This window comes from Scyliorhinus canicula, chromosome 1 (assembly GCF_902713615.1).
Source record: "Scyliorhinus canicula chromosome 1, sScyCan1.1, whole genome shotgun sequence".
In the NCBI taxonomy this organism is placed as follows: Eukaryota; Metazoa; Chordata; class Chondrichthyes; order Carcharhiniformes; family Scyliorhinidae; genus Scyliorhinus; species Scyliorhinus canicula.
Window position 1 is genome coordinate 190,142,699 of NC_052146.1, and position 27,880 is coordinate 190,170,578.

General features: G+C 47.2%; 1 protein-coding gene across 1 annotated transcript in view; it reads left to right on the forward strand.

The window, feature by feature from the left end:
• lrp11 (low density lipoprotein receptor-related protein 11) overlaps positions 1-27,880 on the forward strand; it is a 53,532-nt gene that overhangs the window by 18,834 nt on the left and 6,818 nt on the right. The window contains exons 2-6 of the mRNA XM_038792113.1: positions 2,156-2,355; positions 5,480-5,621; positions 22,078-22,203; positions 22,303-22,482; positions 26,462-26,632. Coding sequence (XP_038648041.1) covers positions 2,156-2,355; positions 5,480-5,621; positions 22,078-22,203; positions 22,303-22,482; positions 26,462-26,632 — 819 coding nt within the window. The remainder of the gene's footprint in view (positions 1-2,155; positions 2,356-5,479; positions 5,622-22,077; positions 22,204-22,302; positions 22,483-26,461; positions 26,633-27,880) is intronic.

Genomic DNA, 27,880 nt, shown 5'->3' on the forward strand with positions numbered 1-27,880 from the left:
ATGGTAGCATTCTTACTCCCAAATCAATCTGGGGTTTGAACCCCATTCCAAGGACACGAGCACAAAATCTAACTTCACACTTTAATACAGAACTTGAAGGAGTACTGAACTGTTAGAAAATTATATCTGTCTCTGCTCTGCTCTGCTCCGCTGAGTCGTGGTTCAAGGTGTAGGCATAGCCGAGCACCTTCTGCCAGATGCACCTTTGTGAGTGCCACCCTTAACCGGGTTAAATTAGGAGGGCAGATTGCCAAGGCTCAGATTTCGTACTGGCACAAGGATAGCCAACAAAGGAGTGATCAAATTGGGGTGTTTATGGGGTGATTGAAGGAGCTGAGAGTGTAGAGTCAAGAACAAGCCTTAGCCTTTTCTTGATCCTCAATTGCCATCAGAGCTCAACACCCCTGGTGGAGAAGGGAGGTATAATGTAGGTTAACTATCTTCCACCATTCAAACCCCCCCCCCTCACACAATCTGGAGGAATGGAGAAAAAGAGTAGGGAGTATAGTCCAACGGCTTGAAAAGCAAAATAGAAATTACTCCTTCGCCTTCATCATCATCAGAATAGCACCATAATCTATTTGTTCACCCAAGAGGACAGACTGAATCTCAATTTCATTTCTCACCTGACAGATATAATTTTCTAACAGTTCAGTACTCCTTCAAGTTCTGTATTAAAGTGTGAAGTTAGATTTTGTGCTCGTGTCCTTGGAATGGGGTTCAAACCCCAGATTGATTTGGGAGTAAGAATGCTACCATGCGGAATGCCTCACAATGTGCCCCACTTTTATAAGTATTTAGCACGTGCTCTTGTCATCTAAATCTAAGCTGGGTCCCTGCTGTTTTTTTTCATAGAATTTACAATGCAGAAGGAGGCCATTTGGCCTATCGAGTCTGCACCGGCACCCTAGAGCACCCTACCCTAGCCTACACCTCCACCCTATCCCCATAACCCAGCAACTCACCCAACACTAAGGGCAATTTAGCATCGCCAGTCTACCTAACCCGTACATCTTTGGACTATGGGAGGAAACCGGAGCACCCGGAGGAAACCCACGCACACACGGGGAGAACGTGCAGACTCCGCACAGACAGTGACCCAAGCCGGGAATCGAACCTGGTACCCTGGAGCTGTAAAGCAATTGTGCTAACCACAATGCTACCGTGCTGCCTAATGTAGAGTTTGTACTCTACATTAATGATTTAGATGTGAAAGTAGGATGTATGATCAGTAAGTTTACTGATGATGCAAAGGTTGGTGGTGTGGTAAATAGTAAGGATAGCCTGAGATTACAGCATGATATAGATAGGCTGGTCAGACGGTGCCGAACAGTGACAAATGGAATTTAACCCAGAAAAGTGTGAGACAATACATTTTGGGAGGACTGACAAGGCAAGGGAACACACAATGAACAGTAGGATGCCAGGAAATACAGAGGGACCTTGGGGTGCGTGCCCATAGATCCCTTAAGACAGCAGCACAGGCAGATGAGGTGGTTAAGAAGGCATATGGGATATTTGCCTTTTTTAGAGACATAGAATATAAAAGCAGAGAGATTATGAAGAAGCTGTATAAAATGCTTCTGGAGTACTGTGTACAATTCTGGTTGTCACATTATAGGAAGAAAGTGATTACACTAGAGAGGGTGCAGAGAAGATTCACCAGGGTGTTTCCTGGGCTGGAGCATTTCAGCTATGAAGAGAGGCTGGATAGGCTGGGGTTGTTTTCCTTAGAGCAGAGAAGAACATGAGGGAGAACATGATTGAGGTATGCAAAATTAAGGGGACACAAAATGGTAGATTGGAAGGAACATTTCCCCTTAGTGGAGGGGTCAGTAATCGGGGGAGTGAAGGTAAGGGGCAGGAGCTTTGGAGGAGATGTGAGGAAAATCTTTTCACCCAGAGGGTGATGGGAATCTGGAATTCACTGCCTGAAAGGATGGTAGAGAAAGGAATCCTCACAGCATTTAAGAAGCATTTAAATGGGCACTTGAAAAGCCATAACATACAAGGCTACGGACCAAGTGCTGGAAAACGGGATTAGAATTAATAGGTACTTGATGGCTGGCGGAGACACAGTGTGCCGAAGGGCCTCTTTCTGTGCTGTAAAATTCTATAACTCTGTGAAGTGCTGACTCTATCAGGCCTCGGTGAGGTGATCTTATTTCTATATTGCCATTTGTTTGTTCTGGTGCAGGAAATGATGAAGCCCCCCACTGTGATGCAGGCCAAGACGTGGTCTTGCTACTGCCCACTGACTGGGTGCTGCTGGATGGAAGAGGCAGTGCTGACGATCATGGAATTGTCCGATATGAATGGACCTTGCTACAAGGAGATCCATCGGTTGATATGAAGGTAACTGATTTTTGAGATAACATCTGTCTGGTTTCTCCCCACCAGTCTCTGCTGCATTCTCCCTGCAGCTCCTTTAGAATGAAAGGGCTGAGGGCACATCTACAAAGACCCAGAGTTAACAGCACCAATCGTCTTCCCCAAATCAAACCTGTTGTAATGCAAGTTATTATGGTCTGGCCATGTATCAACAAACCCTTGTGAGATGAAAACAGAAAAAGCTGGAAATCGCAAGTCAGTCAGCATTGTGGAGAAATAAACAGTTAATGTTTCTGGTTGGGCGCGCAGTGGTTAGCACTGCTGTCTCACGGCGCTGAGGTCACAGGTTCGACCCCTGTCCTGGGGCACTGTCAGTGTGGTGTTTGCACATTTTCCCCATGTCTGCGTGGGTCTCACCCCACAACCCAAAGATATGCAGGGTAGGTGGATTGGCCACGTTAAATTGCCCCTTGATCGGAAAAAAAAAAAGAATTGGTAATTAAATTTATAAAAAAGAAAAAAAATGTTTCTGCTCAATCTCCTATCATCAGAATCCCTGTGAGGGAGCCCAAGTGTTTAAAGTGTCCAAGAGCTCAGGTTTGTATCTTCGTCTGATCGTGTTTGTGAGAATGAATATCTGAAACTAGAATCCCATTGATAATTCTGTTGAGGATATTGTCCTTGGTCTATCTGTAATCTTCATCCTGTTTTTGCATTTAAATTTTTGGATTGTAACTTCATAGCTTAATAATCCTTGCAGTATTTCCCCGGAACCTGGAATGGAACTTACACAGGTGCTGGAAATTTGGAATTTTCCCAATGCCTAGAATTTGAAATCTGCCCAGTGCCCGGGGGAAATGTGCAGTTCTCCCCAGGCAGAAATGATAATATAGCATACAATCTGCTTTCCAGTGTAATTTGCTTAAAGTGAAGCAAATATCTCCTTCCTCCCTGGAATTTCACATTCAGCTGGGCATCTATGCAGCCTCACTAGCTTGTTCTCTGTTCCCTCTTTGCTTGTTATTGCAGTGACACTCTGTAACTTGTACGCTGTTTTTGTATGGAATGTGAAGGACAAAGAAGTCAATATTGGAGCACCAGGCCCAATAAATAATCTGCTGGCAGCTTGTTGTTTGAGATAAGAAGCTCACAAACCTGCTTTGTGACCATTCCAGACAGGCATTATTTTTCCTCACTGAATTATTTTATGCTAACTTACCTGAATTTAAAGACAGTAACTTGGATGAAACAGAACGGCTGAAACATGATATTAGAAAATAGTAATTCATTCTTCAAACATAGTGTCACTTTGTTCCTCTTCTCAGTCTTACCTGCCTCTTGCCTGTAATGGCTCCACCCTTACTCTATCTTCAATCTATTGCCGTTCTTGACACCATGATCTCAGTTGGCTCTCCCACATCTCTTTTACCAATCAAGCTCAGGTTTTCCTTTGTGTTCTTTTTCTCCTCCTCGACAACAGCTTTCAACTCCCCATGGAGTCTGTCCAGCATCTAGGCAAAGGATGTCATTTGATGGGGCGTTCAAATATTTTACCTCTCCCTCTGTCACAACCTTTAATTTATTGATTACTATTCTGGTCAGTGCTTCTCTGAACCTCCTCTTGTAACCCTCCCTTTTAAACTCCAAAATGCTATCCTACGTCCTACATTCTCACTCTGGGCCTCAATGCCACTCTGCTAATTTGCACTCTGCATTTCTATGTTGTATATAAAACTGTGACTGGTTTTTGCCAGCTAATGTGGAGTATACTTCCTGCTTTCATACTGTGATCAGAAAACCTCTGTGTGGTTGTTGCACAATATGTCAGTTAATATGAAAGTAATGCAAAGCTCATGTAAGGTTTTATGTTTTATTGACTTTAGTTCAGCTCTTAATCATTAAAAATCATCCATATTGCAGTGTGATTATCAGTCTTAAATCTAAAACGCACATGAAGTAATGACACGTTCCAAAACTGATAGAAACAAACATCAACCTTGCCACAAAACACTTGAAGGAGAATGCAGTGCACCCTAATCTGCTAACAAGACAAAGTATTAAGTTGTGTTTTACTTACCATTGCCATGGCTTAGTGACAGCACGCTTACCTCTTGAGTCAGAAGGTTCAAGTCCCAGCCCAGGAACATTAGCACAAAATCTAGGCTGATGCTCCTCGGGAGTTTTGGCTTTCGGACTGAGATGTTAAACCAATATCCCATCTGCCCCCTCAGTTGGATGTAAACATAATTGGCAGAAGTGCCTAAAAGGTGACCGAAGATCTCATACAACCTGGAAAATACTTGGAATTGCACTTGAAATGGGGCAGCACGGTAGCACAAGTGGATAGCACTGTGGCTTCACAGCGCCAAGGTCCCAGGTTTGATTCCCCGCTGGGTCACTGTCTGTGTGTTCTCCCCTTCTCTGCGTAGGTTTCCTCCGGGTGCTCCGGTTTCCTCTCTCAGTCCATAGACGTGCAGGATAGGTGGATTGGCCATGATAAATTGCCCTCCGTGACCCAAAAAAAAAGGTTAGGTGGGGTTATTGGGTTACGGGGATAGGGTGGAAGTGAGGGCTTAAGTGGGTCGGTGCAGACCCAATGGGTCGAATGGCCTTTTTCTGCACTGTATGTTCTAAGTGCCAAAAAACTACAAGGCCACCGGCCAAGCGTGGAAAATTGGAATTCAGCTGAATAGCTCGTTTTCAGCCAGCAAAGGCAGAATGGACTGAATGGCCTTCTGATGTGCCCTAACTTTCTGTTTTACCATACTGAAAACAATCTATAGGGCGGGGAACTCATTTTAACATCTCATCTGAGAGCCTGGATCTCTAACAAGGGAGAAATACCCTTCAGTACAGAGGCTATCCACCAAGCTCTCTTGATCTCTCTGACCGGCAACTAAGAACCACCTGAACATCCATTGTGCTGGCTAAAACTACCACTCAGATTCATTTACACAGGAACAAACATAATATAATTTTCAACCTGAACTATTTTTTTCTTGAGGATTGAACTCTAAACCTTCTGACTCAGAGCTTAGTGTACTACCTTCAAGCCACAGCTGACATGTTATATTAATTGCACACTTCAATATGTGTTATAGTTGAGATTTAAAGAACCTTGTTTGAATATATTTTTGTCACATTTTAGTCTCCGCAGCCTGGCATGTTGAAATTGAGTGGTTTACGAGAGGGCATGTATGTGATTCAGTTGTCGGTCACTGATACGATTGGACAAAAGAGCGATGACAATGTCACCATCACTGTGATGCCAGCAAAGCACCAAACAACAGGTCAGTTCTCCTGTGAGTTATGATGCCCATGGTGCTGAGTGACATCCAGCTCATTCCTTGCTGCTTTGTAAAGCGTATAGGAACAGATGCTGGCCTGTCGACCCTCAAGTCTATTCTAGCATTCATTTAAATCATGAATTTTCTGTATCTTCACTCAATTTTTCCACCTCGGTTCCATAGCGTAACAATCGTAGAATCATAGAATTTTACCGTGCAGAAGGAGGCCATTCAGCTCATCGAGTCTGCAGCGGCCCTTGGAAAGAGCACCCTGGATCAGCCCCACACCCCCACCCTATGCCCTTTATCCCCGTAACCCCACCTAACCTTTTTAGACACTAAGGGCAATTGAGAATGGCCAATCTGTCATCTCCATTTTAAAATTTTCAATTGAACAACCATCCACTACCTTTTTGGGAGAGAGAGTTCTACGTTTTCACTATTCTTTGTTTGAAGACGTACTTCACGATATTACCCCTCAACAGCTTATTTTGAATTCTCATATTATGCACCCTTGTTATCATTCCCCTCAGCAAAGTAAATTGGGCGCAATTTGACCAATTGGGTACAAGTCCTATACCGAGGGCATTCAGCCGCGTGTTTCCCGGCGCTCGCAGCACCGAGAAACGCCCTGTAATTTAACGCTCCCCCGGTTAGATAGGGGGCCTCAGTGGGGAACGCGAAGCCGCACATAGACCCGTGTTTTGCACTGAGGGGCTCCGCGCACTAGAACTTCTCAGTCCGGATCTCTGGAGCCCCCATCACAACACTTGATCCATCCCCCCCTTCCCCAAGCCCAAACTCACTATGAGGAGGTGCCCGGATCCCCACAACCCCCCAACATCTGCACAGGGCACCCCCAGCTCAATCGCTGCCATGCAAAAAATGCCAGCTTGGCACCTTGGCAGTCCCAACCTGGTACCCTGGCAGTACCCCTGCTAGCTGACAGTGCCACCTGGACACCTTACACAGTAGGCAAGCACCTGGGGGCCTCCAATTCCCCTGGTAGACCCCATGAGTCCCGTTTGTGGAGGCTGGTACTGAACGGCGCTCACCCGAGGCGAAGGGGATAGATCCCAATGCCCCAGGTGCCTCAGGAAACTGCATATTAAAGTGAGATCGGCTGTCTCCCTCTAATATGCACATTTGCCAAAAAGTGATTCCGGCCACAATGAGTGGGATTCACTTTGCAACGACTCGCAAAATCATGTTAGATCACGAGGCAATCCCAGGAGTGGGATCTCCCAGCTTCTGCTAGCCACGTTGTGCCGCGGCGAGCTGCTGTGCAGGCGCAATGTGGCCATTCAGTGGCGCCCATAGTCTCTATCTACCCTATTAACTCCTTCAAGCAGCTTTTTAAAAAAAAAAAGACATTTTATTCCAAACACTATCAATAACATCAATTCGAATCCAATCAAAAGAATGTAGTTTGTACATTTGTCCGCATTTAGTCCACCGCCGCCCCCCGCCAGGATGGAGAGCTCAAATATTTCCATAAACATCCTCCATCATACCTTAAAGCCCTCTTCTGACCACCTTAAGATTAATTTGATCTTCTCCAACCACAGAAACTCATATAAATCCCCCAGCCAAGCTGCAACCCCTGGTGATGTAGCCAACTTCAATTCAAAAGAATCCGTCGCCGGGCAATCAGTGAGGTTAAGGCCATGACATCGTCGCCTTCCCCTCCAGCAGCTCCGACACCTCCAGCACCCCAAAGATAGCCACCATAGGTTCCAATTCACCTCCACCCCGCTACCCTCGGTAGGATCCCGAACACCGCCACCCAGTAGCTCCCCAATCCCTCGCACTCCCAGAACACAGCATGATTCACTGGTCCTCACCCACGCTGCTCACATTAATTTGCTATCCCGGAAAACAAAACACTCATCTGAGCCCCATGCACCACTTTAAATTGTATCAAACTCATTCTTGCGCGCAAGGAGGTTGAGTTCACTCGCCGCATTCTCTCAGACCAGAGCCCTCATTCTATCTCCATCTCCAATTCCTCCTCCCGCTTACATTTGATCCTTTTCACTAATGCCTTGCCCTGCTCTCCCAACCATCCATATAATATATATATATATATACACAGCCAATCCTGCCCTCCCCCACCTCTTTTGAGAGCAGCATTTTCTCCAGTAGCGTGTACTCCAGTAATTGGGAGAACAAAGGCAGCTCCTTTTGTGCATCTGCCAGTACCTGAACTCACTCCCCCTTGGTACCTCAAACCTCTCCTGCAGTTCCTCCAGCCCTGCAAACATCCCCTCCAAGAACATATCCCTTCCCACACCATTCTTCCTCTCTCCACTGCCGATTCATCCATTTCATCCATATCCCCCCCCCCCCCCCCCCCCCCGGATTAAACCTATGATCCCCACACATTGGCGTTAGCGCCGACATGTGGCCCAGTTTAGAGTGCCTCTTCAACTGAGTCCAGATCTTATTAGTTGTCTCCACCACCGGACTAGAGCCCTCAAACATGAGCTCTTACAGGACTCCTTCTCCAGCCTGATCCACTCGACCCCCCCTGCCCCCAGCGCCATCACCTCACCTTCTCTACATTCATCATAGATCATCATAGAATTTACAGTGCAGAAGGAGGCCATTCGACCCATTGAGTCTGCACCAGCTGTTGGAAAGAGCACCCGACCCAAGGTCCACACCTCCACCCTATCCGCATAACCCAGTAACCCCACCCAACACTAAGGGCAATTTTGGACACTAAGGGCAATTTAGCATGGCCAATCCACCTAACCCGCACATCTTTGGACTGTGGGAGGAAACCGGAGCACCCGGAGGAAACCCACGCACACACAGGGAGAATGTACAGACTCTGCACAGACAGTGACCCAAGCCGGGAATCGAACCTGGGACCCTGGAGCTGTGAAGCAATTGTGCTATCCACAATGCTACCGTGCTGCCCAATAGTAGCGCATTAGGTTTGGGAGCACCAACCCCCCTCCTTGCCTGTACCTTTGCAACAGAGCCCTCTTCACCCTCGACATCTTCCTCGCCCACACAAATTCCGAGATTATCTCATCCACCTTGCGGAAAAAGGCTCTGTGGAGAAAAATTGGGAGGGACTGAAACACAAGCAGAAAGCTTAGCAGCGTGTTCATCTGAACCAACTGCACCCTCCCGTACATGCCCTGTACAGCGCGTTCCACCTCTTAAGATCCCCTTTAAGAGGCTGGTTTAGCTCACTGAGCTAAATCGCTGGCTTTTAAAGCAGGCCAGCAGCACGGTTCGATTCCCGTACCAGCCTCCCCAGACAGGCGCCGGAATGTGGCGACTAGGGGCTTTTCACAGTAACTTCATTGAAGCCTACTCGTGACAATAAGCGATTTTCTTTTTTTTTCATTTCATTGACCTCCTTCACCAGCCCCGTCAGGTTCCACCTATTCATCGTGGCCCACTAATGGGTTACCTGGATCCCTAGATAGCGAAATCACTCCCTTGCCACCTTAAATGGCCGAGCCCCCAGGTTTGCCCCCACCCTGTCGCATTCACCGGAACACCTCACTTTTCCCTACATTTAATTTATAACCTGAGAAGAGGCCCCAAACTTCCAACAAACCCATAATTCTACCCATACTCTCCAGTGGGTCCGACACAAACGGCAGCAGATCGTCCATATAGAGCAGTATACTTCAAACTTCTTTTCCCGGGACCCATTTTTACCAACTGGCCAACCTTCGGGACCCAACCCAGCTGACCTTCGCGACCCACGCTAGCTGACCTGCACGACCCACCATTTTCTCTTACCTTGTTTGCTGCTGACAAAAATGGAGGAAATGGTTTTGGGTCCCTTTGGCCCTCGTACACGTTCCTCCAATGAAACCTGTTGGATGAGGATGAAGCCTTCCGGTGTCGGGAAGTATGGAGTCTCCATCTGCCTAAAGTTCAGCATTTTTATCTTGTAAAATTTTATCAAATAAACCCCCCCGAACTTGTAAAAAAAATAAAAATAAATGAAAAAAATAAAAATTAAATTAATAAAATGAATAAACCCCCCCCCCCCCCCCCCCCCCCCCCCGAACTTGTAAAACAAAAACCTGCGACCGTTTTTTAAAAAAGCGGCCGCACTGTGCATGCGGCCCGATCACCGGTTATGCGCACGTGGACCGATGATCGCATGCGCAATGCTGCCACTTTATTTTTACGTGCTCGCGGCCATTTTGAAGGCCGCTTGCAGAGGGCGTTATTAAAAGCCGACTGCTGCGCGCGGATTTGCGCAATCAGGAGTGCCGCGAAGGACGGCTCCGCGACCCTCCCGACGCCCGCCCGCGACCCACCTGCGGGTCGCGCCCCTGAATTTGACAATCACTGATATAGAGCGATACCTAGTGCTCCCTGCCCCCACTCACAACACTAGCCGCTCAGCCAAGGCCCTGAGGGCCATGCCACTGGCTCAATCGTCAATGCGAATAACAATGGCGTCAGCCTGCATCGTACCCCTATATAACCTGAAGTACCTGAGCTCGTCTCATTTGTTCGTACACTTTCCATGGGAGACACATACAGTAATCAGACCCAACAGAAAAAACCCAAACCTACCCAAAATCGTGAACACATACCACCAACCAAATGCCTTCGCCCCGTCCATGGACACTATCACCTCCAGCACTTGTCCCCCAACGGAGTTATAATTACATTTAGCAATCTCCTAATATTATTAGAGAGCTGCCTCACCTTCACAAAACCCGTTTGGACCTCTGAGACCACCTCCGGCACGCACCCGTCCAGCCTACATGCTAACACCTTAGCCTGAACGTTCACGTCCGTATTCAGTAGTGAAATGTGCCTATAGGACCCACACTCCAGTGGGTTCGTCCCCTTTTTAAGGATCAGCGAAAGTGACGCCTGCACCAACATAGCCGGCTGCTCCCGCTTTTCCATAGCCTCACTAAACATGCCTCACTAAACCTGCCCAACATGTGAGGAGCGAACTCCGTCGCAAACTGCTTATAAAATTCCACCGGGAAGTCATCCGGCCCCAGCGCATCCCCGCCTGTATCCTACCGATACACTTCATCACCTCATTTAACCCCAATGACTCCTCCAGCACCTGCCTCTTTTCCTCCTACAACTTCGGGAAATCCACTCCATCCAGAAACCGCCCCATAACCATCACCTCCCCGACCGGCTTGGCCCCTCTAGAAGGCCTTAAACACCTCATTTATCCTCTCCGGGTCCGACGCCACATGCTCTCCTCTGCTCTCAACTGAAGAATTTCCCGCGATGCTGTCTGACGCCGCAGCTGGTGGGCCAACATATGACCCGCCTTCTCTCCATACTCGTATATCACCCCCCTCGCCCGCCGCATCTGACCCAACGCCCTTCCCGTCGTCAACCAGTCAACTGTCCCAGCAACTTCTTTATCTCTACCAACAGCTCCTTCATGGGGGCCGCCAAATATCTCCTGTCCACCTCAACTATCTCATCCAATTACTGCAGGTGCTCCCCCCTCTTCATCATTTCTGTATCAGCCTTGAACAAAATTATTTCCCCCCCCCCCGGCGACCGTTTTCAAAGCCTCCCAAAATGTAGCCGTCACCACCTCCCCATGCTGATTAAGCTCAACATAGTTCTGATTCGCGACTTTCCCTTTCCCACAGAACTCCTTGTCAGCCAAAACCCCGAATCCAACCTCCAACCCGGCCTTGCGCCTGTCCGTCGCAAAGTCTGAAATCTAACCAGTGCAGAGTGTGGTCCGAAAACATTGGCCGGGATTCTCCCCTACCCGGCGGGGCTCGGGGTCCCGGCGTAGCGGAGCGTAGTGTAACGGAGCGGAATTGTCCTCACCTTTAGGGGCTAGGAGTGGTTGGCGCCAAAACCGGCGCCAACGGCCTTTGACACCCACGGCCGGCGTCGGGGCTGGCCAAAAGGTCTTCGCCGGTTCGCGCATGCGCCCGTGCGTCAGCGGCCGCTGACGTCACTGCCGGCGCTGACACGGTAGAGGGGGTCTCTTCCTCCTCCGCCATGGTGGAGGCCGTGGCGGCGGTGGAGGAAAAAGAGTGCCACCACGGCACTGGCCCGCCCGCCGATCGGTGGGCCCCGATCGCGGACGAGGCCACCGTGGGGGCACCCTCCGGGGTCCGATCGCCCCGCGCCCCCCCCCCCCCCCCGGGGGCCCGCTCGCACCGCAACTCCCGCCGGCACCAGAGGTGCTCCAATTCCCAGGGAGAGGCCTGTCAGCAGCGGGACTTCGGCCCATCGCGGGCCGGAGAATCCCCGCGGGGGGCACGGCGATCAGCGCGGCGTGATTCCCGCTCCCGCCGATTCCCGGGTGGCAGAAAATTCTGGCCACGGCGGGGGCGGGGGCGGGATTTACGCCGGCCCCGGGCCATTCCCCGACCCTGCGGGGAGTGGGAGAATTCCACCCACTATTCCTGCATACTCTGCCACGAAGACCCCCATCAGCACCACCCAGCTCACTACAAAGAAATCGATCCTACAATACACCCTCTACACATGCGAGAAGAAGGAATACTCCCACTCTCTCCGGTGTCCGGACTTCCACGGATCCACAATCCCCTTCCTCTCCATAAACTCTCCCCGCTCTTGCGCTATTCTTGACTTCCCCATTCACATAGAGCTTGACCTATCCAACCTCGGCTCCATTGCACAATTGAAGACCCTGGCCCCATGATCAGCTGGTGAGAGTCTAAATGTGGAATCACGCCTAATAACCTCTTCACAAATTGGCACCATCCTAATTGGGCGCATGGACTTTCACCAAAACCACTGACGTCCCCACTAGCACCCCACTCATTTATTGAAAAATTCCCCCCCACCCCCCACCGGCCAGGTCCCGCACCTCCCTGGCCCCCGTAAACCCCATTTTCTTGCTCAACAAAATGACCCCCCCCACCCCCCATGACTTCAAATTAACCCCGAGTGAAACCCTTGGCCCACCAACCCTTCCTCGACCTCATCTGAACTTTCACCCGGAGATGTGTCTCCTGCAAGAAAATCACCACCGCTCTCAAACTCTGTCAGCTGTGCGAACACCTGAGACCATTTAATTGGCTCATTTAGCCCGCGGATGTTCCAAGTCACAAGTCTCACCAGACGCTGCCTCCTCCCCTTCCTCGAGTCCGCCATCATCACTCTTAGGCTCCGCCTTCACATCCCCATCCTGAATCTGACCACCCAAGATGGCCCCCTACCCCGTCCATGACCAAACTCATCCTCCATAACTGCCACATCGCCTTCCTCCCCACCCCCCAAGAAAACTGGCTAACCACCACAGCCTCTCTGCCCTCCCGCCCACTTCATTTCCGTTCATTAGCACTTCTTGCTAGCGTGCGACTCGAACCTGAAGGTCCCTTCCAATGACCCATGCATTTCCCCTCTCACACCCCATGATTAAATTTCCATACACAAATTCCAACGTGCAAAAAGCATAAAACTACAGTAAAAAATACTAACAAGCCCACAAAAAAAATCAAAAAAGCAATATATTAAAAACACAACAAAAAAAACCCAAAAGGTTTTGGGGGGAGGGCACAGGGGGAGCAACCACCCCCCTTACAGTAACAGTAAAAACAACTTTCGCAGAGATAATTCCTCTACCAAAGCCACCCTTCAGCTCTCCCCTAACATATGCTCCTTCATAAAGTCATTTGTCTCTTCCGGCGTCCCAAAATAATATTCTAGATCCTCCTAAATTACCCACAGTCTGGCCGGGTACAACACTCCAAACCGAATCTTACACTGATACAATGCTGCTTTGACTTTGTTGAACCCCACCCATCTCCTGGCCAGCTCCGCTCCGATGTCTTGGTCGATCCTAATTCGTTTTCCTTCCCACTGTGCCCCGGCCCACCTCAAGGTCTTTTCCTTATCCTGGAACTTATACATCCACACAATCACTGTCTGTGGTGGCTCCCCTGCTCTTGGCTTCTGCCTCAGGAACCAATGTTCCCGATCCATCTCCGGGTACTTGTCCAACAGCTTCTCCACCAACCTGGCCAGCATCCTCGCAACGTAGCTCATTTCACACGTTCCCGGCACTTCCTCCGGCAGGCCCACAATCTGCAGGTATTGCTGCCCGGACTTATTCTCCTGGTCCTCCACCTTCGCCGCGACTCACATATCCCCAGGATCACCATCTCTGCCTCCAATGACACAATACGGTCACTCTGGTCGGACACCTTTTCTACCGCCTGGATCATTGCCCCCTGCATCTCGAGGCTCTTATCCACCCGTTCCAGGGTCCTGCAAAGAGATGCCACTGCCCCCGTAATCCCCTTTGACCAGTCGTTCTGCATTTCCTTTCGTTGCTGCAGAAATTCCTCCTTGATGAAACTCATCAACTGCTCCATTTGCAGTTTTCCAGCCAATGACGACCCTTCCCGCTCTGCCATTTTTGTGATTGATGCTGCGCCACGCGCCTCCTCCAACTCTTTCGCCAGGCCTTTCACAGTCTTCTGCCGAGTTTGATAACCCGAAAACATGCCCACCCAGAGGAGAACCTCTCCCCTACACTCTCCGCACCGCTTTTTTGCCCAAACTACCCAAAACTCAGGTAAAATGCCTTCAAGCAGGAGTCGCCCTGTATACGACCACTCACTTTGTGGCCGCCACTGAAAATCTCCTTTAATCATCTTAAATACTTAAATTAGTTCATCCTTAATCTTCTCTAATTAATGAATTACAAGCTTAGTCTGTGCAACCTTTCCTCATAATTTAAATTCTAGTGAATCTGCGCTGTATCCCCTCCAAGCCCGACTTGCACCTCCCAAATATTTGTTTAGCATATGGTGACTACAACCCTCTGTACTCTAATCTTCTTGTGGTAAAGGCAAACATTCAATTAACCTTTTGAATTATTTTGATATCTTCACAGGCGGGGTGAAAATATTTGTGAAGTACATTTATAAAAAGCAGCCGAATTCCCTTGTTTGTAATATTGAAGTGTTCAAAAAGTCAGACCTCCAACAGCCTAAAAACGAGGTTTTCCTTCCTCACTTTGTAGTCTTAAGACGGTACTGCCCCCAGACACTGGAAGAATTTGGTGTATACGGTGCCTCTGGTCAGGGCTCCTTAATCAGCTAAATTTGCAGGTTGAGGCCAGGAAAGACAGAGGTAATCAGAAATCCCACAACCATCTGTAGGGTACTTGTACAGTTCATTCGTTGTTAGAGCCCAGAGGTTCCCCTAACACTCAGGGCATGGCAGGAATGTGAACAAACGTGAAAAGAGACGGTGAGGTCCTATTGCCCAGGAATCTTTAGGCAATGGGCACCTATTGGTTGAATTTAAATGGTGTGTGTTTGGCTCATGATTTTCTGGCTGGTGCCTTCAAACCTACCTTCATTGACGTAATTGTTGTCTGTCCTTAGTTAAGGTTATGTTAAACTTTTCAGGAATCCCGATGTGAATTCATCTTGAATTAGATTAGTCTCCTGTGAGTAACTGGGGCAGGGTTAAGAATTCATAGATATACTTAAAAAATATATATAGATGAGGGGGGAAAAAGACGGACTGACAAGAATAATCCAATCATGGAGATGTCAGATGACCAATGATTGGAGTTGGTCATGTGATAGCTTCCAGAATATATCCACCCCATCAAGGTTTGTCACCTTATCCCTAAGAAGGGATAGACTTGGGATAGAAGAAGGATAGACTGGGGCTTCCTCCTTCAATCACAATAGTCTTTTGTGGTTCTTTTGCTGGGGATGGAACAGATCAATTGCATCCAACCTTAAGTGGTGTGTGACAAATCAATGCTCGGGCCACTTCCCAGTTTACCCTGAATTTGAAAAGGTCTCGCTGTACTTTGCCTTCCAAGTTGCGACTTGAAGAAAACTGCAAGTCAAGCAGCTTGAAACACAGCAATAGGTTGCAGATTAGGCTTCTCAGAATTTCCCCTTCCCTCACCTTTGGGGCCTCACGGTAGCATGGTGGTTAGCATCAATGCTTCACAGCTCCAGGGTCCCAGGTTCGATTCCCGGCTGGGTCACTGTCTGTGTGGAGTCTGCACGTCCTCCCTGTGTGTGCGTGGGTTTCCTCCGGGTGCTCCGGTTTCCTCCCACAGTCCAAAGATGTGCAAGTTAGGTGGATTGGACATGATAACTTGCCCGTAGTGTAAGGTTAATGGGGGGATTGTTGGGTTACGGGTATACGGGTTACGTGGGTTTAAGTAGGGTGATCATGGCTCGGCACAACATTGAGGGCCGAAGGGCCTGTTCTGTGCTGTACTGTTCTATGTTCACCGCCACATCTTCTGTGAACTTAAACCTATGTTGCCTGGCCTGTTGAATTGCTGTTTACTATAGGCATTCTCCTGGCCTTTGATGGCTTTCAACAATACAGAAGGTGATGCTTTTAAACTATGAGCACAATTTTGTGGCCGCGTTGAGCTCTAGCAAGAGCACAATGTGACTGGTAGATCCCAGGAGAGACCTCTCGCGGGCTTCCCGGCAGCAGGATCTACCCAAGTCCCGCAATCTGAAGAGCACCCAAAAGGGGTGTGACCAAATGGCACGCACCTAAGTAGATTTTAAACCTATTTAGGCTGCTTACCCGGGATCTACCGTCCTCCCCAGGGAGACTGCAACCGGGTACCGTTCAGTTCTGGTCCACACAAATGTGGACCAGGTGGAACAGCACCCATGGGGTCTCCCGAGCCATCGGAGACACCAACACCAAGGTGGTCAAGGATAGTGCAGGGTGGCTCCCTGGCCTTCCCCCAGAATGTGGGCACCTTGGCACTGCCCAGCTGGCACTGTCAAGGTACCTGGGTGACATTGCCAAGCTGTCAGGAGCACTGGATGGGTGGCAGTGCAAAAGTGCCAGGGTGGCACTGCCAAGGGTTGGGGCCCATGGGGGGCTATGCCCATGAAAGGAGGGTGGAGTGGTGTTTGAAGGGTCGTGGGTGCAGGGTAGCTAAGTAGGGGCCTCTGGAAGGTTGGGGGGTGATCGGTGGTGGTCATGGTAGCTGGGGTTTGTGACCTATAATGGGGTTGGGGGTGCCTGAAGAGGGGGGACTCCCAGGGACCCCATAACGGGGTGTCCTTACTTGAGGGGGAGGGGGATTGTGAGGTAATACCCATGTGTGGGGGACCCACAAGCTCACTTAGAGATCTGGGCACCATTTCAAAATGGTAGTCCGATCTCAGAGTTGAGCTCCCCAGTGTTGAAAAAAAGTCGGTGTGGGCTAAACTGGTGAGAAACTCCCCAGGGCCCAAAAAAGTGACTAAGTGTTGTTTGATACCAGTGGGGAACTTCCGTCCACATATGGACTAATCTATTTGGGAAATTGAGTAATCAGCTGTTGTTCTGTGATGCTGTGTCTGTGTTATATATGTCAACGCTTGTTTAACATCTGCTTGTTACTGTTCTATGTGTTGTGTACGTTGTCTTCTATTGTTTTGCAGCTTGTGTTTGTTGCTGTATATAGTTACGTGTGGTGTGCATTTCTTTTTTTGCTTCTTGTGTAGGTACTTTGTTCCATGTAGCTGTGCATTTTGTGTTGTCCTGTGTTACTGTAACTATATTATTGTGCACTGTGTGTTTATTGAATTATGCATTTCTGTGTGCCTGTTTGTGTGTTCATGCATGTGGCTGTGTCATATACGGTTTAATCTTTGTGTTCTGATCTACACTGATTCTGCAGAATACTGTTGGTACTCTCTAATTCAATGAGCATTTTGGGTTATTTTTAGTTTTTTACCTGGGGAAGTGACCTACATTAACTGAATGAGCTGGCATTGTGTTAATCCATTGTCAGCCTTGTACTTACTGCACGTCTGTGTCTCAGCCTAATACACTCCCACTCACACTCACTCACACTTGTTATTATCCTCTCTCACCTGTATTCACTCTTATCTCCTACATTCTTCTTCTTACACCTCTTTCGTATGGTTTCAGAAACATTCACTCTGATACATACCCTCTCCTCATGCTCCTCCCCTTGTGCTCATTCGTAACCTCTCACACCATCCTCCTCTTCTCTCACATGTACTCACTCATTTTTTTTCTCACCGCCATCTGATAATCTCACACACTGTCAAAATACTTACCCTTACTTGCACACACAACCTCGCACACTTTCTCACAGGAGCACCCTTTTATACACTAGCCCTCTCTCACTCCTTCTCACTCTTGCTTACACTCAATAGCTTTCCCTCGTTTCCTCTCTCACTTTCACATGCTCTCTCACTCCACCCTTATGCTCACCCTCCTGCACACTCGAAGCGCGATTCAGCTACGATACCAAGCCGAGCGCAACAGGTGAATCACAGTCGAAGCCCAAATCGGGATTCACGCTGGGTGCCAAGCCGATTGCAAGTCACGAGCCCTCGCTGGGCGTGATCCAGATAATGATATTTAATTGAGTCATTAAGCTCATTTAAATGTGCCAACACCCCATTCAACTGGCACCCAGGAGTCACCGGGGTGAGGTGGGGTTTCGGAAATCATTAGAACTCCCCGAGTTGCCGAGGGTAGGGCAATACCCTGGCACTCCCTGGGCACCCGGACAGTGCCAACTGGACGCCATGACAGTGCCAACTGAGCACTGCCAGGGTGCCTGCTTGGTACTGTCTGGGTGCTAAGGTGGTACTGTCAATGGTTGGGGTCTGAGGGGGGGCATGCCTATGAAAGGAAAGATGAAGGGGCCTCATAAAGGTTGGTGGTAAAGGTGGGGTCCTGAAAGGGGGTGTGCCTCAGCGACCCCACAGCAGGGTGTCCTTACTAGGGGGGGGGGGGGGGGCATGCCCATGTTTGTTGGGGTGGCATTGTATGTGGGTGGGAGGTGTGGGGGACTTTGGGGCACTCTTTCAAAATAGTGGCCCCATCTCTGAGGAGCTGGTCTCCTCAGTGAGTTCAGCTCACCACTGCTGAAAAAATGTATAAGTGTGGGCTAGACCGGTGAGAAACTCCCCAAGACCCAAAAACTGTCCCAAGTGTGGGTGAATCCTGGATTCGGATCTCACCCAAAAAGCTGACGGAAAACGCCTCGTCAAACCTGCCTAAAATGACACTTGGAAATATTTTGGCTGAATTGTACCCCCTGTCTTTGTTGTTTAATGAACACACCGGGCATATTGTGGTGTGTTTCAACTAGAGAGCCTTTGGTAACTTATCAGAGGAGCATTGTCAGCCTTGAAGAACTAACTGCGAAGAAAGAGCTCAACTCAGCCAGGTGTCTGTTCCTGATGCTATGTTTCTAAAGCCCTATCTGCTTCCCCTCCACTGTGCCTGTACCAGACCTCAGTGCTGAAACAATTGCAGTAGACTTAGAAGCTGATGCCACAATCACTGATCATCCAACTAGTGTTCTGCTACTGGTCCAAAGAAGGCCAATCTTCATACGTCCTATTAACTCTATCAGCACAGGGGCTCCAGTGCTTCAAGGAGAAGACGGTTAACTGGAAATGCCCATATCCCTGAGGGCACAAAGAAATGTAGCTGTGCTGGCCATCTTGGGTAAAACTACAAGATCACAAAATCACTCTTTGAAAGCTATTCAATTGTCCCACTTTTCACTTTTCCCCCAAAACTTTGCTGTTTTTTTCCCCATTTCAAGTATACATCCAATTCCCTTTTGGAAACTAACGTTGAATCTGCTTTTACCACTGTTTCAGGCAATGCTTTACAGACCATACTCGCTGCGCAAAATCTCTGCTGATTCTTTCGAAGATTAGCTTACATCTCTGTTCTCTGGTGATTTATTCTACTGCCTGTGGAAATAGTTCTCTTTATTTACTTGGATCAGTTCCCTTCAGAATTTAGAGCACCCGTATTAAGTCTTCCCATAACTTTTTCTGTGTTAAGGAGAATAAGGCAGCTTCTCGGGCCTCTTCTCATAACCAAGTCCCTGGTATTGTTCTGCTAAATCACCTCTGCACCCTCTCCAAAGTTTTGACCTCCTTTCTATTGTGTGGCTGAGCGGCTTCCAAATGCTTTAGTCACACACCATCTCCAATCAAACAGCCTTATTCCTGTGCCTTGCCGACTGGCTCGTGCCTGAGGTTTACTGATGCAGCAGTGTTGCCAATGGTGGGGGGGGAGGGGGGATGGCCTCTGCAGGTTGATCAGGCCTCAATCTGGTCCCACCATTTCAGACAGTGTTTCCCTTTGGGAATTCCCCTGTATTTTTTTGCTTTTCTTTTGGAGGAAGGAGAGGAGGAGCAAGCAATGGAGGCCAATCCAGCTCCGGCATCACTGGAGATACTTGCCGCCCACTCACCAGTGATCCCAGATCAGAGCATACGACACAAGACTCACCCCCCCATTGAGAAGCAGTGCTTGAAGAGGCTTCAGTTCACAAGGTAAGTTGCAGCCAAACATACAAAAATAACACAGGAAACATTCCACCTGTGCCAAATTGTCGTGATATCCAATATATCAAAATACGATGCTCTCCTCCCAGAGCCATGTAATCTCTTGGGAAGTATGAAAAAAACAGTTTAATGAAAAGAACTGGAAAATGTCTCCAAGCATCTTGAGTGATCGAAACGTGTGCAGGGCCCCACTTTTTGACCATGATTAATGTGAGCCTGAAGAAGGAGCCGTGCTCCGAAAGCTCGTGTTTGAAACAAACCTGTTGGACTTTAACCTGGTGTTGTAAGACTTCTTACTATGATTAATGTGAGCAGTTATGTATTTGTGATCTCTTCCCCAGTAGAAACAGACCCAGCTCTTATTTAAAGGATCTCAGACAAAACAACATTCACCAAATGAGTTCCACAGGTTTATATTTCTCTGGGTAAAGAGGAATCATCAAACTCCAATCTAAATCTTCCCTTACATAACTTGTAATAACTTGCCCCTCATGTTCTGCTGCCATCTCCATCGTACGCACTGCATCGCCAATACTTGTTAAAGAGCCCCTGTCCTTCTGTGCTATGGAGTCAATGCAGGGACATCTTCATAACTAACCATCAATAAAACCTATAAGGCCAGAAACATTCTGTGTGTTAGGCAGGATCAACAGTTAACCTTTCCTTTTCAGCAATGGCAGAAGTTCGAGATTGAACAGTTTTTAAGCCAGTGTCAAGGGAGGGGGAATGATAGATTAAAGGTCTGCGATATGGTAGAGGGCAAAACAAAGATGTTGAAGGTGGGAAACAAATTGGGTTGGCAATGAGATAAATAAATAAACAAAAGATGAGTCGAATGGAGGTGTAAGTGGTTCTTGCAGACTCATAACCAGCACCTGTTCTTTGAGAAAAGGGAGTGGCGATTATGATGTAAAGCAGTTGAAATCATTGTTTAGACTGAAAGGCAGTAACGTGCGTACTCAAGAAATGGAATACTGTTGGTTGAGCTTCATTTGAATGGTGCTGGAATCCCAGGACAGAGGGATCAGAGTAGGATGGATACTTTGTGAGCTTGAGCGATTTCAACGGGCTGATTTTATTCACTTCACAGAATAAAGGTTGCTTGAAGCAAAGTAAAATAATGTTTTCAGATCCTTTCAACTGTCAAAGATTTCATCTGGCACAAAGATGACCATCTTGCAGATGTGAAATGTGACCTAATGCCAATTCTATCCCCTCCTCCACCCACTGTTCAACTGCTTAAACTTGGTATCACTGACATCTGCAATCGACGCAGTTTAAAAAGGCAAGTTGAAGTTATCCTGTAACTCCTGTAATGGGAAGTATAGTGGTTCTGCTACTGGTCAAGTAATCCAGAGGCCTTGATTACTGATCCAGAGAATGCGAGTTCAAGCATGGCAGTTTGAGGATTTGAATTCAGCGTAAAAAAAAATCTCAAAATTACAATCTGGAATCAGTAAAGAAATAGCCATGAAGCTGTTGGATTTTTGTAAAAACCCAACGGATTCATTAATATCCTTCAGGGAAGGAAACCTGCATTCTTTACCTGGTCTGGCCTATATGTGACGTTCTAGTGAACGGGATTGACTCTTAATCTCCCTCTGAAATGGTCTAACAAGCCACTCGGCTGTATCAAACTGGTGGCATTGTTCAAGAGGCAACTAGGGATGGACATCAAATTCTGGCCTTACCACCAACACCAACTTCCTGAAAACAAAAAAATGCATAAATACATTGGTGGTGGGGGGGAAAAGACAACATTAAAATATAACTGGAAAAATAAATTCAGTATAGAAATGTTAAGTATCTCCCCAGTGCAGCAGCAGTTGTGAGATTGCAGTCCAGGCATCCTTATGTCTGCTGTTCGGAAATTATTTGTCCACAATTTAGGATTTCACCAAGAGGTGTAGGTGGGTCAGTGCAGGAAGATGGATGCTGAGATAGATGATCAGACATGATCAAACTGAATGGGGAAGCTGACTCAAAGGGCTGACTCCTGTCCTTATTTCATATGTCGTTCTGTGTGCTTTTAATAATTACAGAAATGGCAAGCTCAGATGTGAGATTGGCCTGCTTCATATTTTAATGCTATCTTGCCTGGAATAGCAGCACTGGCACGTCTCCTGATGCACAATTGTTGTTTCTTTCCTTCACAGACTGTACAGGAGTTTGTTCACGATACCAGTTCATCTGTGATGACGGCTGTTGCATCGATATCACTATGGCTTGCGACGGGACAGCCCAGTGCCCCGACAAGTCAGATGAAACTTTCTGCCTAAACTGTAAGTGCAACCCCTGAGTATAGGAGGATGGTTGGGGGGGGGGGGTTTGGAGAGAACTGGAAATTGGTGATCTAAGCTGATTTCTTTTTTTTGCTCAAGTTAATGTAGGTCGGAAGTCAGTTGCCCATTCGACAATTGCTTCAGACTCAGGGCAAGATGGTGACAACGTTCAGAAGGCTTCGATGGAAAGCCAAAAACCTGTGGAGCAGCTCGGTACTGAGATGACACAGTTATCCAGAGTGGGAGGGAAGGACAAGTCCAAGGCTGGCCAATTTCCAGGTATGTGTAAGAAAGCAATTAACAAATCTATGTTTAGTAGTAGAGACCACATTCCAAGCAGCAAATACAGTGCACTAAAATGAAAAAAAGGACAAGTAATTTGTTGCTTCACTTGGAAGGAGTGGGTGGAGCCTTGGATGGTGAGAAGGGAGAAAGGTAAAAGGACAGGTGTTGCACCCCCTGCATATTTATGGGAAGTTGCTATTTAAGGAAACTGCTGCTGCTGAACGAAACGAGAAAAAACTAGCAAAGAATACACACACGTGAAACACGATGGAGGGGCAGAGATTATGATCTAAAATTTTTGAATTCAATGTTGAGTCCAGAAAGCTGTAGTAATAAGGATGATCTTTATTAGTGTCACAAGTAGGCATTTGCATTTCTGTAATTATTAAAAGCACACAGGACAACATATGAAATAAGGAGTCAGCCCTTTGAGTCAGCTTCACCATTCAATTTGATCATGTCTGATCATCTATCTCAGCATCCATCTTCCTGCACTGACCCACCTACACCTCTTGGTTAAATCCTAAATTATGGACAAATCATTTCCGAATAACAGATATAAAGATGCCTGGTCTGTACTTCCTCAATGATCTGTTCACTTTTTATAAATTCCAGAATTTAAAAAAATTCATTTTTACAGGATGTGGCGTGGGCATTGCTGACTAGGTCAGCATTTGCTCTCCATCCCTAATTGCCCTTGAGAAGGTGGTTGTGAGCTGCCTCCTTGAACTGCTGCAGTCCATGTGGTATAGGTACAACCACTGTGCTGTTAGGAAGGGAGTTTCAGGATTTTGACCCAGTGACAGTGAAGGAACAGCGACATATTTCCAGGTCAGGATGGTGAGTGACATGGAGGGGAACTTCCAGGTTCACATGTATCTACTGCCCTTGTCCTTGATGTTAAGGGCTGTGGGTTTGGAGCCTTGTGGTTTGCTGCCTAAGGAGCTTGGTGAATTTTGTTTGAAACCTGGCATAAGCTGGAGGGGCAGCATCTCATCTTCCGGTTGGGCACGTTGCCACCCTCGGGGCTCAACATTGTTACCTTTCTCCTCCATCTTAAACCCCCCCCCCCCTTTCTTTTTTAAAAATATTCAATACATGTATCACTTCAGTGCAAAGCGCCCCTCCCCTCTCACGCTAGGGCATCTGTTATTTGTCCTTAAAGTTGCTACTTTTTGTTGCAGTTTCGACATTCTCCCTCTCAGTTCTGATGAAGGGTCAATGGACTTGAATCGTTAACTCTGTTTCTCTCCGGATAGATGTTGGCAGTCCTGCTGAGTTTTTCCAGCTAGTTTCCTTGTGTTGTCTGGCAAGCTGACCTGTTCCTCTACTGTAAATGCTAATTCAGCATGTCCATAATTTCCTTAATTCTATTGATCATATATATAGAACATACAGTGCAGAACGAGGCCATTTGGCCCATCGGGTCTGCACCGACCCACTTTAGCCCTCACTTTCACCCTATCCCAGTAACCCAATAACCCCTCCTAACCTTTTTTGGTCACTAAGGGCAATTTAGCATGGCCGATCCACCTAACCTGCAGGTCTTTGGACTGTGGGAGGAAACTGGAGCACCCGGAGGAAACCCACGCAGACACGGGGAGAACATGTGCACTCCACACAGACAGTGACCCAGCGGGGAATCGAACCTGGGATCCTGGAGTTGTGAAGCCACAGTGCTAATCACTTGTGCTACCGTGCTGCCCTAATGGTTTTGTCACCATTTACTGACCTTTGTATCTCTCCCATTTACCAGGATCTATGCTTTTTTTTTGTATACTTTCTCTTTTGGTTTTATGTTGTCTCTTAATGCTTTTTCATTATCCATTGATATCTTAATTGGAAAGTGCAGCTCTTTCTCCTTGAGTTTATAAACTGGCTCTGTATTACCACCCACTGATCTACTATTTTACCCATTCATGGATTTGCTCAGGTTACTGTGGACACTCTCTGTCTCATACCGTTGAAGTTGGCCTTGGCTGAGCCTGGAATCTTAGTAGCTGTTTCACATTTCTCCCTTTCAAGCTCCCCATTTCAATTAATTATATTATAGTCATTAAAGCACAGATGGAGACGATTCAGCCCTTTGAGCCCATGTTAACCCTCTGTCGAGCAGTCCAGTCATTCTATCCCCCTGTAGCTCAGCAAGCTTATTTCCCTCAAGTGCCCATCCAATTTTCTTCTGAAATCATTGACCATTCTGGTAAAGCTCTGCACGCTCTCTCTCTCTCTCTCTCTCTCTCTCTCTCTCGAGGACTCACATCCTTCCCAAAAGGTGATGACCAAAAGTGGACGTAATTCTCTAGTTGTGGCCCAACCAGAGCTTTCTAAACATTCAGCATAATTTCCCTGCTTGCCTGCTTATTACCACTATTATGAAGCCCAAAAGATCCCATATGCTTTGCTAATGACTCTCTCAATCTGTCCTGCCATCTTCAAGGATCACTGTACATGAGCCCTCAGGTCCTGCTGTCCCTACACACAGTGTGGTGACTATTAAATAAATGTTAATGCATCATGAGGCTATTAATTGAAGCAGGATAATGCGTAATATGTCATGCCACATTTGCTGGCTCCAGGACATATTGCAGAAAACCATCCCAGACCCGTTCAAGAAATTCCCCACTTTTCTGACATTAGCTTGTCTGCATATCCCAATTGGTTACATTCCCCATTAAAGCCACTCTGTCTTTGCTACATACTTGTCTAATCTCAGCTTTTACACGGTATATCAGTTCCACTGCTGCTACCAGCAAGCTGATGCACAATTTTAACTACAATCTTAAATCTTTTACGATTTCTTAGTCTTACTCTTAAAGTTTACACTGCCTATTTATCTATTTTATCATTGAAATTATTTAGTCCTCAATTACTAAGCAGAACTTCTGACTGTTACTCTGCTCTCTTCCCTGGTGTTGTTTTTGCGCCTCCTACCTTTTCCATATTAGCACCCGCCTTGTGCTTCTCCCACTTAATTGATCCCCACTTTCCCACGTCACACCTTCAGCCACGTGTTCACCTCGCTAATGTACTTTATCCTTTGGTCAGCTACTCAGGCTAAGCTAGAGAGGATTACCTTCAGGTTCTGTTCTTGAATTTAGCTCCTTGTTCCTGGTACTCTTTGCCTATTCTTCCCTTGAGTTTTGTTTCCTTCTGCTCCCTCTCCAGTATCCTTTCCATCCAATTTGAAGTGTTCCCCACCTGACGCTAGGAGACCTTCGTTCCATCTGGGACACTCTGTATTGTTGACAAACAATGCTTTCTGCCCCCTAAATGTTGATTTCCCTGCAGCTACCAGATTAAACCTCCCTTCCTCCTGCTCCCACTTTTACATTGTCTCCTACTTCAACGCATAATGGTCCACATTTGGCCTGTCCCTAAACAATCTTCTAGTGCTTTCTCGGCTGCCCTTGCACTTGCCCTTTGTGTAGACTTGAGCTCGTCCAAAACTCTGCTGCCCATATCATAACTTTCACCGAGTCCTGCACATCTTGCATTCTGTGATCTACATCGACTCCCGGTCTGTCAATAGCTCAATTTTTAAAATTCTCATCTTTGTTTTCAAATCCATCCATGGCCTCACCCGTTCCAATGTCTGTAACTTCTCCCTGACATAGAACCGTCCATAAATTCTGTGTTCCTCTAAATCTGACATCCTGTGCACCCCCAATTTAATTCATCCTCCATTGGTGGCTCTGGCTTAGCTGCCTATGACCTAAGCGCTCAACGTCCCTCCCTAAACCTCTTTGCCTCACTACCTCTCCCTCCTCCTTTATGAAGCTCCTTAAAACCTACCATTTTTGACAAACCTTTTAGTCCTCTGTCCTAGTTTATTCCTTATTAAGTTTTATTATCAATTTTTGTCAGATAAGATGTTACTGTAAAGCCCTTTGATTCAATGACATTAAGTCTGTTACATAACATTAAGTAAGCTATACAAGTTCAAGTTACTGATGTTTAAAAACTTTTGCAGCTTACTGCTTGGCCTCTCCTGCCACGGGTCCCTGCGAGGGCCATTTCCCACGCTGGTATTTCGATAGCTCCTCGCAAACCTGCAGGCACTTTATCTACAGTGGGTGCCAAGGCAATAGGAATAACTTCCTGCAGGAACTGGACTGTAAGAATGAATGTGCAGAAGTGCAAGGTAAGCACAGCAAACCTGTGAACAGTTGCAGTTTTTTTTGTTCTTTGAAAATGAAGGTGCATGGGCAAAATGCCATGTTATTTTGTAATTCGGGAACTCCGACAAAACAGTGGATTTGGTCAATAAAAGGTTTTCTTTCACAGAGTACCATTTACAACCTATTCATGACCCAGAGTGCTCTACAACCAGTGAATTACTTCTTCATGAAGCGTAGTCAGTGTTTGTAATGTAGGAAATGCAGCAACCAGTTTTCACACAGCTATCTCCTAAAAACAGTAATGTGATCAGAATGGCCACATAATCTGTTTTGTGGTGTTGGTGAGGGATAGATAATGGCCGGTGCACTAGGAGTAATCCTCCTGCTCTTCAAAGTATGCTGTAGGATCACCTGACTGGACAGACGGACCCTCGGTTTGACCTTTCAAGCATAAGGCATTTCTCCCCGGGAACTGCAGTGTCGAGGTGTTTGCGGTTTCTAGAGTGGCACCAGAGCCCACAACCTTCTGCAAGAAGCGGCAAGAATTCAATCACTGAACCAAGGATAACATGGTTGAGCCAATAGAGTCTAGTCAGTGATCGTTACCTGTGGAACAAGGCAATTGGGCTATTGGATGTTATCGAAATTGAACCAAAATCAAGAGCCTTGGGGAAGAGTGCTGAAAAATGCTCACTCTGCTGTTAGATTTCACTCTGTCCTACACACACTCCTATTACGTCAACCTCGTCTAGACACCCTCCTGTTAAACCTCACTGACCTGCTCACTCTCCTGTTACGAGGAAATGTCTTCACCCGGAAGGTCATGAATCTTTGGAATTCCCTATCTGGGGGGGGGGGGTTCTGGATGCTCAGCTGTTGAGTACATTCAACGCTGAGATTGGTAGATTTTTGGACTCTATAATGACATCAAGGGATAAAGAGATAGGGCGAGAAAGTGGAGTTGATGTCAAAGATCAGCCATGATCTTATTGAAAAATGAAGGAAGCTCATTGGGAAGTATGATTCCTGCTACTATTTCTTACATTTTTATAGTAAGAAGTCTTACAACACCAGGTTAAAGTCCAACAGGTTTGTTTCAAACACGAGCTTTCGGAGCACGGCTCCTTCTTCAGGTGAATGGAAAGGCTTGTTCCAGAAATGTTTATATAGACACAGTCAGAGATGCCCCGGAATGCGAGCACCTGCAGGCAATCAAATCATCAAAGATGCAGAGAGAGAGGTAACTCCAGGTTAAAGAGGTGTGAATTGTC